At 37.1% G+C, this 12905-nt stretch overlaps 2 protein-coding genes across 2 annotated transcripts; one reads left to right on the top strand and one right to left on the bottom strand.

The window, feature by feature from the left end:
• Positions 1 to 373: 373 nt before the first annotated feature.
• Positions 374 to 8238, top strand: LOC120147291 (1-phosphatidylinositol-3-phosphate 5-kinase FAB1B-like). Its single transcript, XM_039160704.1, has 11 exons — positions 374 to 1035; positions 1116 to 2024; positions 2799 to 2952; positions 3065 to 3409; positions 3610 to 4401; positions 4488 to 4819; positions 5127 to 5250; positions 5326 to 5496; positions 5592 to 7064; positions 7436 to 7702; positions 7818 to 8238. The coding sequence occupies exons 1-11, from the start codon at positions 410 to 412 to the stop codon at positions 8139 to 8141; spliced, it is 5517 nt and encodes a 1838-aa protein (XP_039016635.1). The 5' UTR covers positions 374 to 409; the 3' UTR covers positions 8142 to 8238.
• Positions 8239 to 8463: 225 nt separating this feature from the next.
• LOC120147290 lies at positions 8464 to 9320 on the bottom strand. Its single transcript, XM_039160703.1, has 3 exons — positions 9001 to 9320; positions 8806 to 8930; positions 8464 to 8715 (listed from the first exon to the last, which is right to left on the bottom strand). The coding sequence occupies exons 1-3, from the start codon at positions 9277 to 9279 to the stop codon at positions 8637 to 8639; spliced, it is 483 nt and encodes a 160-aa protein (XP_039016634.1). The 5' UTR covers positions 9280 to 9320; the 3' UTR covers positions 8464 to 8636.
• Positions 9321 to 12905: the final 3585 nt, after the last annotated feature.

Genomic DNA, 12905 nt, shown 5'->3' with positions numbered 1-12905 from the left:
TTGGGGATTCGAGGTAAAACTGCGAAAAATTCTCATGTATTTATCTGCGGGAAGAGGGAAAATTGATTGATCAATTTATCATTAGCTGTCGTAACGACAGAAGAATCAAGGTGTTAATTTTTCAATGGTTTCTTGCAATTTGCTTCATTCTTGATGGAAGAACTTTCACAAAATTTTGAATTCATTTGATTAGAATCATGGTGCAGATTGGGTTTCCAGAAATTGATTTGGATCTAGTTTTAATGAGTTGAAAGCGGTTTATTGTCTTTAATGTACGATAGAGTCATTGGATGTTATGAAGAAGAATTACTTCCATAGCTAGATTGATGGACTCAGAACATTGTTGGTGGGATTGTCTTCCAGCCGTCTAGTTTACGGTTCATTGCGGGTGTCAAATGAATATAGCACAATGAATGAAGACAGTAGAAATATCGGCAGGTGGATGATGGAGGCTTCTAACAACACATTTTCTCAGGTAGTTAGTTTACTAAAGTCATGGATCCCTTGGCGATCAGAGCCTGCTAATGTATCAGTCGATTTTTGGATGCCCGATCATAGCTGCAGGGTATGCTATGATTGTGATGCCCAGTTCACGTTGTTTAATCGTAGACACCATTGTCGACTTTGTGGCCGAGTTTTCTGTGCCAAGTGTACTGCAAACTCAGTTCCAGCTCCGTCTTATGATCCAATGATCCCCTTAGAAGAGCAGGAGACAGTTAGGGTATGTGATTATTGTTTCAACCAGTGGAGGTACGGCTTGATTACTAATGATGGTCGAGTCTGGGTGCCCAACCAGGATTTTAATTCCTCAATGTTGGCCCGTAGTTTTACCAGAACTAAATCTGGTGGCCTCAGCTCTGTGCCATATCAAGGTGGGCAATATCAACATTTGCATCATAGGTCTATTCTCAGCCCTCGTTCGGCAATGAAGAAAGGCATGCGTCGGCCTATCCTGAAAACACCAAGGTTTAGCAAAGATCTTATTATGGATGCAGAAGATCCGTCTTCAAGCCAATATGAGTTTTCATGGAACAGGTCAGATGATGTTGCACCCTTCTTAAAATGGGTACAACTTGCTATTCCAATTACTTACATGTTGATTGCTTTTCTTTCAGCATTGGGCTCGATGGTGAGGACGATGAGTACAACTCGTATTTGTCTGATTTCTCTGAAGATAATGGGTACTATACGCCTCTTAGTTTTGATGAGATGAGCAAAAATGATGGATCACACAAATTTCATTCTGATGAAGAAAATGTTGACTCAAAAAGTTCCGAACGATTATTGACTGAAAAGGTTTGGATTGATGATGAGGACAATGAGTACCGCTTATATTTGTCTGATTCTGAGACATTGCATTACTCTGATGATGATGGCTACTATACTCCTACTGACTTCGATGAAATTAGCAATGATGATGACGAGCCACAAAAAGTTCATCCTGATGGAGAAAATATCGACTCAAAAAGTTTAAGCAGTTCTCCAGTGAACCAGGTTCCTTCACCGAGTTCGGAAGGAATATCACAGTCTGTGAAGAAAGATGAACATGATGGTGATGAATGTGAAGCATTACCTTCACTATATCCTGCTGAGCCTGTAGATTTTGAAAATGATGGACCTCTTTGGCTCCCTCCCGAACCAGAAGATGAAGATGATGAGAAGGAAGCTGCTCTGTTTGATGACGAGGATGATACAGATGGTGCAGGAGACTGGGGGTATTGGCACAAGACAAGCAGCTTCGGAAGTGGGGAATCTCGCTCTAGGGATAAATCGACTGAGGAGCAGAAAAAAGTAACAAAGAATATTGTTGATGGACATTTTAGGGCCTTGATTGCTCAGCTTTTACAGGTAGAGAACCTTCCTGTGGGTGATGAAAATAGTAAAGATAGCTGGTTGGAGATCATCACCGCTCTTTCTTGGGAGGCCGCTTCGCTTTTGAAGCCATACACCACCAAAGGGGGAGAGATGGACCCTGGTGGATATGTTAAAGTGAAATGCATAGCTTCTGGATATCGCAATGAGAGGTAAGTGTTACACAAGATAGTAAATGTTTATGTGGTACCCTTTATCATTTGTTCTAATGAATTTCGATATCTGAATTAGATCAAACAGATAACCATGTACGTTGTCTGCATTAACACTTTACCTTATCTTTAATGTTCCAGCATATGAATGTAGTACATACTGCCTTAGTTTGGTTGCTGAATAGCAGCTTCCTAATTTGTTAACTCATGTAAATCTAAAATGTTCATGCTAGGATTTTCTTCAGATGCTACTTAACAGCGTAAATTAAACTCTCCGTTTTTTTCTGATGTTTCATAAAGAAGAGATGAATCGATCAACAATCTTATTGGAGTCCATAGCCATAGATACTGTTAAAGCAGGAGCAAAATGTAAAAAACAAATTGTTAACCTGAATGGTCCTTCTCCATTTTTCCACATTCACCAATTGTTCTACAACTTGAGAAAGTCGTCAATTTCTAATAAAAAAAATTAGAATAACAAATGAATTAGATTATCATGTAAGGAATGGTTTTTCCAAGTAGATGGAGGTACCTCTCTTTTAAAGTTCAAGAACTCGCTGTTTTCCACAGCCTAAACATAGCAAGATCAGCTACCTCCCTTCAGTTCTTTCATTATCTCATTCTATGAGTAAAACGAAGGTTTTCATAATAGTTAGTTTTTGAAATTAGACTTCCATTTTCTGCATTGATACATTCCAATTTAACTACAGCACTGCCTGGTTGTCAACCTTCTAAATTTTATTGCTATTTCTGATTTTCTGTGGTTTCATATAGTATGGTTGTCAAAGGAGTTGTTTGCAAGAAAAATGTTGCTCATCGTCGAATGACTTCAAAACTAGAGAAACCTCGATTGATGATCCTTGGTGGAGCTCTTGAATACCAGCGGGTCTCTAACTTATTGTCAAGTTTTGATACTTTGTTGCTGCAGGTGTTTCATGTTTTATACGTTTCTTTCAATTTCCATTTCAATGGGGAGGGAACTTTTTATTTCTAAATTCTAAATTTTGTGTTTATCTTATTGTTTTGACATCTTTAACCAGGAAATGGATCATTTGAAGATGGCTGTTGCAAAGATACATGCACATAAACCTCATATCCTTCTAGTGGAGAAATCGGTTTCTCGATTTGCCCAGGAATATCTTCTTGAGAAAGACATATCACTTGTTCTCAACATCAAGAGGTCATTATTAGAACGCATTGCACGCTGCACAGGTGCTCAAATAATCCCTTCAATTGATCATCTGTTTTCTCAGAAGCTGGGATACTGTGAAAAGTTCCATGTTGAGAGGTTCAGGGAAGATTTTGGCTCTCCTGGACAAGGAGGGAAGAAATTGGCCAAGACGCTAATGTATTTTGAAGGCTGCCCTAAGCCATTGGGTTGCACTGTAAGTTATTTAAAATAACCAAAAACAAAAGAAACCTGGAAAATAATAGTATATAAAATTAAATTTTGTAGACACAATATTCATGTTCTCACAGTGTTGCTCTATATCAAATTTATTGCTATTACGGGTCGTTTTATTAGTCTAACTGAATATATATATATATATATATATATATGTATGTATGTATATGTTTGCTTCAGATAATACTTAGGGGTGCAAATGGAGACGAATTGAAGAAAATCAAGCATGTAGTTCAATATGGAATCTTTGCATCTTATCATTTAGCTTTGGAGACATCATTTCTTGCCGATGAAGGAGCCTCTCTGCCAGAATTCCCAAACTCTCCAATGGCCGTGGCACTTCCGGATAAACCATCAACCATTGCAAGATCCATATCAACAGTTCCTGACTTTGCTACTGCCAATATAAAGTCCCAGGGACCTCAGCATTTTAGTGGACCACAAAGGGCTAATAGTGTTCTATCAGCAATCGTCGGTCGTAATATTCAGAAGATAGAAGAGGCTCCAGCATCTTTTTCAAGTAAAGATATAAGCCTGTGGTCTGTACAACCCACTTTGAAAGAGTCTAGTGCCCTTGTATCATCTACTTCTGAGAAAACTCCAGATGTGTTTTCCAAGAAAAGTGAAATGGGTACCAAAGATTCCTCAATGAGGGAAATTTCTGTGGACAAAAATAAGTCATCTTTCATGAATAGTGGTGTTCGTCGAACAGAATCTTCGGCACACATGAATTCAGAGGCAACATCTGTGCAACAAGATGGTAAAAACCATAATAACCAGTCTGTGTCAAAACCATTAAAAGAAGTGTTTCCTTCTGCGCCTTCTGATAATCAGAGCATTTTGGTGTCATTATCATCTCGAAGTGTGAGGAAAGGGACTGTCTGCGAAAGATCCCATCTCTTTCGTATCAAGTACTATGGCAGTTTTGATAAACCTTTGGGTCGGTTTTTGAGGGATCATTTATTCGATCAGGTAAACTCTATGTTCTTCACATTTGTATATTTCCCTGTTCGGATGTAGCAATCACCTTGAAACTAAGGAAACTGCTGATTTTTCAGAGTTACAGATGCCCTTCTTGTGACTTGCCTTCAGAAGCACATGTTCACTGTTATACTCATCGACAAGGAACACTAACCATGTCTGTTAAGAAACTCACTGAAATTTTCTTGCCTGGTGAAAAAGAGGGCAAGATCTGGATGTGGCATAGATGCTTGCAATGTCCTAGGACCAATGGTTTTCCTCCGGCAACTTTCAGAAGAGTGATGTCTGATGCTGCATGGGGTTTATCATTTGGGAAGTTTTTGGAGCTTAGCTTTTCAAACCATGCAGCTGCGAGCAGGGTTGCAAGCTGTGGCCATTCATTACATAGAGATTGTCTTCGTTTCTATGGGTAATTTTCTTTATCATGTGCGAGTATAAATAGCTTCTTTCAGAACGTGCCATTATGTGGTTTTTTGAAGGCTATTGACCCTTATAACTATAGTTCGCCACAATGTGTCAATAGACTCCTCAGTCGGTTGATATTAATCATAGTATATTTTTCTGTGATCTTAGAGACTTTTCGAATGTTCTAGTTAATTGATTCCTATTTGACATATGATGTGTACCATGATCTGGCTGGTAAAATACCAAGAATTGTTAGCTGAAAAGATCTTCAGGCATCACATCTGCACTCTTCTCTCTCTCTCTCAATGTAGATTTGGGAGAATGGTGGCTTGCTTTCGGTATGCAACAATTGATGTTCATTCCGTCTGCCTCCCGCCTCCAAAACTTGAGTTTTACCATGAGAGTCAGAAATGGATACAGCAAGAAACAGATAAGGTGCAACAATAATCGTTTTGGTTTTATGAAGGATCCAGTTTGTGTAATCTATTATTATCTTTTTGTAATAAACAGGTGACTAACCAGGCAGAGCTTCTGTTTTCTAAAGTACTAAAGTTCCTGAATCAAATTGCTGAAAAACAAACCAGCTCAGGGCCACCTGGTAGTGACACGAAAACTTCTGATTTGAGAGATCAAATTACTGAACTAGAAGGAATACTACATAACGAGAAGCTGGAGTTTGATGTAAGACTGTATGTGCTGTACTTTTTCACATAGTTGAGATGGATCTTATGTCTAAGCCTAAATGGTTGGAGTTTGTCTGTTTCCCTTTGGTTCAGGAGTCAATGCAAAAAGCTTCGGAAAGGGAAGTGAGAAAAGGACAACATGTTGTGGACATCCTTGAAATAAACCGGTTGCGTCGGCAGTTACTTTTCCAATCTTATATGTGGGATCAACGCCTGGTTTTTGCAGCTAAACTAGAAAATTACATCCCCCGGAACTGTTTCAGCAATTTGATTACAGGACATGAAGAGAAACCGGTTATTGATATTGAAAAGGTCAAGGACATGGATACATTGGAACATGGAAAAGGATCTGAATCTGGTGACTCTACTGTGGTGGATGCAAAGCTCAATGCTAATCAGTCAGATGCAGTCCATCAAGAACCAGACATGAACAAAAGTTCAAATTGTGGAAATAAAGACTATGGCAATATTTCTGCTAGCCAAAGCATGTTTGACCAATATGACAATGAGAAACCAAAGGCAAATGTTCGCAGAGCCATGTCTGAAGGTCAGTTTCCTGTCATAGAAAATTTATCAGATACCCTTGATGCTGCTTGGACTGGAGAAATTCAGCGAGGACCTGTATTATCCAAGAAAAATTCGTTTTCACTTCCTGATATTGCTGCTGTAGATTTGGAAGACCGTTCTGAAGAAAATATTGTGCCAAAGGTTATTTGTTCTCCTTCCCCTACATTGTTCAATATAGGTTCTGAAAATATGGAAGAATTTGTTAGCTGGTTAAAAATGCCTTTCTTGAGTTTCTATCGTTCATCTTCGAACAAAAACTTTTTAGGAAGTTCTTCAAAGCTTGATACATTAAAAGTGTATGATCGGTTCAATATTTCATCGTTTAGAGAGTTGGAACTGCAAGGTGGGGATAGGCTGCTTCTTCCGGTGGGTGTTAATGACACTGTTATTCCAGTTTATGATGATGAGCTCACAAGCACCATATCGTATGCTCTAGTATCACCTGAATACCATTTCCAGATAAGTGATGAACGGGATAGGCCTAAAGACTGGGGGGATTCAATGGCATCATCATCCTTCTCTGATTCAGTGAATTTTCAGTTGGCCCATTCTGTTGACAATATACCCTTTTATCCTCAGAGAAGTTTCGGTTCAGCAGATGACCTTGCTGGAAGCCGAAGCTCCCTGATTATGGATCCACCCTCGAGTATGAAGTCTTTGCATGTCCGGGTTTCATTCGGAGAAGACGGATCAGATAAAGTGAAATATACGGTTACTTGTTACTATGCAAAGTGGTTTGAGACATTAAGGAAAGTATGTTGCCCATCAGAGCTAGATTTCATAAGGTCTCTGAGTCGCTGTAAGAAGTGGGGAGCTCAGGGTGGTAAAAGCAACGTTTTCTTTGCAAAGACCTTGGATGACCGGTTTATCATTAAACAAGTCACAAAGACAGAGTTGGAATCATTTATAAAACTTGCACCTAAATATTTCAATTACTTGTCTGAAGCAATTAGATCTAGAAGTCCAACATGCCTGGCAAAGATTCTCGGTGTTTATCAGGTGCGTATTCGTAGAGCTTCAGATTCTATAATGCCATATATCATAATCACTAATCTTTTGGATAAACAAGACAAATGGCTGGTTTTGGCCATCATTTCAATGCCCATATAACTAAAATTGAAAACTGAGCTGCGTTTTCCTTAACTAAATGCTTAGAAACAAGGTTGATTTGCATTAACAAAATAAAACTATTATCCTCCATAATGAAGCTTGCTTGTTTATAAAATTGTTCTGGGTGTTTGACGCTAACTGCTTGTACTTTTGAATGAAAATGGAGGGATTTTAGACAGTACTAAGAGTGTTCATTTATTTACATAGATGACAAGTTGCTTGTGTTTGACGTAATCATTTCTTATTGTTGATCTTGGAAGGTTACGAGAAAGCAACCTAAAGGTGGTAAAGAATCAAGGATGGATGTTTTGGTTATGGAGAATCTTCTGTTTAGAAGAAATGTCACGCGGCTATATGATCTCAAAGGATCCTCTAGATCTCGTTATAATCCTGATTCTAGTGGAAGCAACAAGGTTCTGCTAGATCAGAACTTGATCGAATCAATGCCGACTAACCCTATTTTCGTGGGTAATAAAGCGAAGCGTGTGTTGGAAAGAGCAGTCTGGAATGACACTGCTTTCCTCGCAGTAAGTTTTAAATTGTTGCTTCGAGTTAACATGTGTGGAGATGTGTTCACATGACAAGAATTTCCGAATTTTATGTAACTAACATTCTCATTTCTTCATCTTTTTCCACCTGCAGTCGAACGACCTCATGGATTACTCATTACTGCTTGGAGTGGATGAAGAGAAGCATGAGTTAGTTATCGGAATCATCGATTTCTTGAGGCAGTATACCTGGGACAAGCATCTTGAAACTTGGGTGAAGGCTTCAGGCATCCTTGGCGGGCCGAAGAATGCATCGCCAACCGTAATTTCGCCCGAACAATACAAGAAAAGGTTCAGGAAAGCAATGTCAACTTATTTTCTAATGATCCCGGATCAGTGGTCTCCTCCCACCGTTCCAAGTAAATCTGAGTCAGATACAGGTCAAGAGAAGGGCCAGCGTGGTGCCTCAGCCAAGTGATTCTGTGAGTCTGTGTCATTGAACGTTCAAAATTATAATTTGGGATTTAGCTCTTCCATTCTACTTTTTCCTTGTTCATATCATTTTTTCCATTTTTTCAATTCTTTTGAAGCCATGAGAATTTCTGTCAAAGGTACAATATTTCTTCATCTCAGCAGGACATTTTTGTACAAAATATTCTTTGATTTAGCATTTATCATGTAGTGTATTTTTTCCAACTTTCTTTTTTCATGTACCACAATGAATTAGATGAATTCCCAATTCTTTCATTATTTCTGTGATCATTGTTCATTCAGTGTTCGTAGCATTCACCTTTCATTGGCTTTGTTCATGATAATCCAGAAACAAAAGGTGATTACAGGAGAAAGAGTTGTAGCTATCTATATACAATCTCTAATACTTGAAGTGTCTTTCTTGTAGAAACAATTATTTCATGAAATCTGGGGATTTGTTAAATTCAATCCACTACGAGTCATCTTGCACAATGCTAAAACCTTAATTGCAACTGCTTAATCCACCAACATTAACGATTTGAAGCCATCTATTTTGAAGAAGATCAAGGATCTCAGCATCTCTGGATCCAGAACCTTGCCAAAAGCTTCAACTCACAGTTCACAGTAATTTGAATATAGCTTATCATGGAACCTTGAAACAGGGTTCTTACCTTGGATGATAAGTCGTTCCCAGAACCCCTTGACGAAAATGAGGGCCTTCATCGTACCCTTCGCAAACTATCTCCCCATTTCCATCTCTATAGCAGATTACACCCTGGGACTGATCCTTGAAAACCTGTTTAAACACCAACTAGACATCAAACATCCACGACGAATGGAAAGACAACATGAAAAATGAGATTAACATTGTTCTTGGAGAATGATCCGATCAGATGAATGTGTGCTTGTTTGCCCGGAACTTGATCGTGTTTAAGCATAACGATCTTGTTGGCTTGTTTGATAACCGGATTTGATGTTGTAACTGGAACATGAAAAGGAACATAAATGTTTACAGACATTGATCTCATGCTACATGGAAAGAGGGGAACCAAAGGAAGAGAAGACATCACTGTGTTTTTTGTTAACACTATGGAACATGACAAAGCATTGGTTATAAGGTATTGCAAAGTTGGAAAATACAACATCCAATAAGATTTGAAGTTGGAACTTCTATGAGTAATATTTTATATTTATAAGAAAATGATAGAAGAATTATATATAATTGTTGGGAGGTTAATGAATTGTCATGGTTTTGCAACCAGAAGTTTTTAGAGGTAAGGTAGGTCCCTTGTTGCTTATCTTCAACTTGCTGCTGCTGGTGAAGCCTGACTCAGCTTTGCTCTTGATTCTGCATCTTTTTTCTATACAATTTGTTGGGCCGTCTACTCATATATTTATTTCCCCTGGCTGTGGAACCACGTTGATGTGTATATCTTAAAATCTAAATTTTTTAAATAATTATTTATTTTATAGATTGTGTTCATCTTAAAAATTTATTTATGCTTGTCCATATAAAAAATTTATTTTATTAATATACATATGTATGCATCCTCAAAAATATTTATAGATCGGTCAATGCATTCTCCTTGATGAATTTATAAGTTTCTTCACTTAAAATTTTACATTTTATTTTATAAAATAAACTACACGTTTAAAACCTCAGCTATTATTTTTTTTAAATAATTAGATCATCAAAACATAATAAAAATGATAATTAAAAAATTAAATGTATAATTTACACATTAAACTATTGATTGTTGTAATTTCTTAACGAATGCTGACAAAGTGAAACCTTGGATTGTCATTAAAGTAAGCATTAAGATCACATCTGATTTTAATCATGACAGTTTAGTGATAAGATATTATAATAGTTGAGGGTTTATTTTAAGGAATAGTTGTGGTGTTAAATTATTTTGGAAAGAGTCAAATAATTGATGCTTTTAGGTTTCTTGGGATTACTTTTTACATTATATGTTTTACCAAATCATACGTATGTTAAGTCATTGGATTCTATTTCTCATTTTTAATATTTGGGGTAATAATATTCTTTTTATTATTATTCTTATTTTATTGGGATGGGTAAAAATTAGCCTCAATAATTTAGGTAGATTAATTAATTAACCTAAATGATAGTTTAAAAATTAATTTAGGATATAAGATAATTATTATAGTGTAATTAGAACTCATCAATCTCTCTTAATGAGCTCCCAAAAAAAAATATTGTTATTGGTCCTCGGTGTGTGGGCTCCACGAACCAAATCATCATTCCACATGATTAAAGATGAACATTATGTAGATATTTATTTTCATCCGGTTCAAATAGACTTAGAAGATGGATAAGATGCTATAACTTTGAAATAATAGGGATCACTGCTCACATATGCAAAACTGATCAATTGGTACTAAAGTACCCTTGTGTGTAAAAGAGTTTTGGAATCACCTCAGGAATATTCGAATCCTGAAAAAGTCGATGCAACAGTTCCTAAATATCTGGTAGTTATATCTATATAACTTATGGTCCCGATGCATCTCTTTCGGAATGATTGGTTGTTCCGTTAGCTATCGACCCCTCGTTATTAGGATCTCGTTCTTAAGATTTGACATGCTTACAGAAATTCCTTAGCTCCATATCTGATAAATACCAAGTATCTCTGAATAATATCTGGAACCTCTAGTGTGTTCCCTGATCACTTGGATGTTTTCTCTGATTTTTTATATCTCTGTTTACTAGCTGAAAATGTTTTATTTAGGGTACTATGGGATCTGGTATGAAGACTCTGGTAGGTTCACTCGCAGCTACTAATTCCTTGTATAAGTTCAGCACCGACTAGTAATTCATATCTCTGTCAGGTTCAGTCGTTGCTTGTAATTCCTTGTATAGGTTCAACACCGACTGATAATTCCTTATGGACCTAAGGCGACTCTTGGGTGAGCTCCTGGGCTAATGGGCCTTATGGTAAGACCTTATGGACCCTAAGGTACTCCCTTAGGGCGGCTCCTCTGCTTTGTGCATTGGGTAAGTCCTTATGGGCTGAGGGCACTCCCCTCAAGTGGGCGCCTACGCTTCGGCTAGGGTAAGACCTTATGAACCCAAGGTGCTCCCTTATATTGGCTCTCACGCCCTTTTGGGCCTAGGGTAAGTCCTTATGGATGCAGTTCTGTGGAATTGCATATTGGCGTTCGGTTAGAGGGTTATACTATGATTATTTTTGGAAAATACGTTTTAAATTGCTTCAGTTTTAAAAACGATATATATATTTTCACTAGTTTTGTGGGAACACACTAGATAATCTATCATGGTCTCCTGAACCCAGTCATCCGAAACAATTTCTCTGAATTGAAAGGTTATTATTTTTCACTATCTGAGATATCAGTGGGACCTCAGCTCAGCATAAAAGTCTGTAGATGTCTGAATTAATAAGGAAACATATGTTTATCTATTATATGCATGATCTTCAGTATCATCTGGTAGTTTTGTATTACTGAGCTTTTTCTAAAGCTCACTATAACACCCCAACCCATACCCGACCCGGATACGAGTCTGAGATGTCACATTGACATTTCAAAACCTTTATTCTTGCAAAATAACAGAACATTTGAACTTATATTAAGAAAATACGATCATATATTGTTCAATTGTGTTTGGTATAAAATTTTGAGATAAAAACGTATTTATGAACAGTAAAATACGGTATGAACAATACCGTGAACAATAATGAACAGCTTCGTGAACAGTAATGAACATCGCCATGAACAGTGCTCCAATACCGCTACAGTGACTTTCGTAAAATGTACATAAATCTCGTAAAAATTTAACCGTTCATTACTATACATTTACATTTACATAAACACGTTTAAAACATTACAAAACTCGATCAGAGCATAAATACTTAATTTATCGACTTTGTTTACATGCCAACCTGTTTATCACATAATAATACATACTGTGTAATTTACTTCTGATCTGATCTTTGAGCAGAGATATGTTGTTACTTAGAACTTAGCTTTGATCCTTCTGCTTCTTAGTACCTACGTGTAAATCACTTACACGCTAAGGTATAGACTTAGTGAGACATAAACATAATAATAATGCATTTCTCATAAATATAAACATGCAATCTATGAATTCAATCGTATCGCATATGAATCAGTATACATGATAACATATGATAATCCAAACACTTTTAATACTTTTTTTATCGTATAAGTATATACCGAACATTTCTAGACATACCATGGAACACATATACTATTTCATAACAAAACATACATAGTATCAAATCAATTGATTTATTTACTCTCTTTAAAGACCATGTATTAGCCCATGTATACTTTTGAGAACTTAAGGTATTTGAGTACATTGAGGTTGTGCACAATTATGCTGTCACCACAACTCGTCTAAATGTCCCGAAGGACCAGTCCATAGATTCCGAAGAACCTAGGTAAACAGTCTATATGTCCCGAAGAACATAGGTAAACAGTCTATATGTCCCGAAGAACATAGGTAAACAGTCCATATGTCCCGAAGAACATAGGTAAACCCTCGACCCTTAGCATGCCAACTATACCCCTAGCTTTCATATCACATAACATGGGCATTATCATTTATAACAATTCACATTACTTATTCATATCCTTTCTCTTAAAAACACATACCTTTTCTTTTCAGTCACGTATCACAAGTACGTGTAATCATTGATCTTATAATCATATGTTCCTTCTCTTCTGTCACATACCATATGTATGTGTAAACATATAATAACATACATCC

Source organism: Hibiscus syriacus, unplaced genomic scaffold (genome assembly GCF_006381635.1).
Source record: "Hibiscus syriacus cultivar Baekdansim isolate YM2019G1 unplaced genomic scaffold, ASM638163v2 tig00110937_pilon, whole genome shotgun sequence".
In the NCBI taxonomy this organism is placed as follows: Eukaryota; Viridiplantae; Streptophyta; class Magnoliopsida; order Malvales; family Malvaceae; genus Hibiscus; species Hibiscus syriacus.
This window is presented reverse-complemented; position numbering and strand designations above follow the sequence as displayed.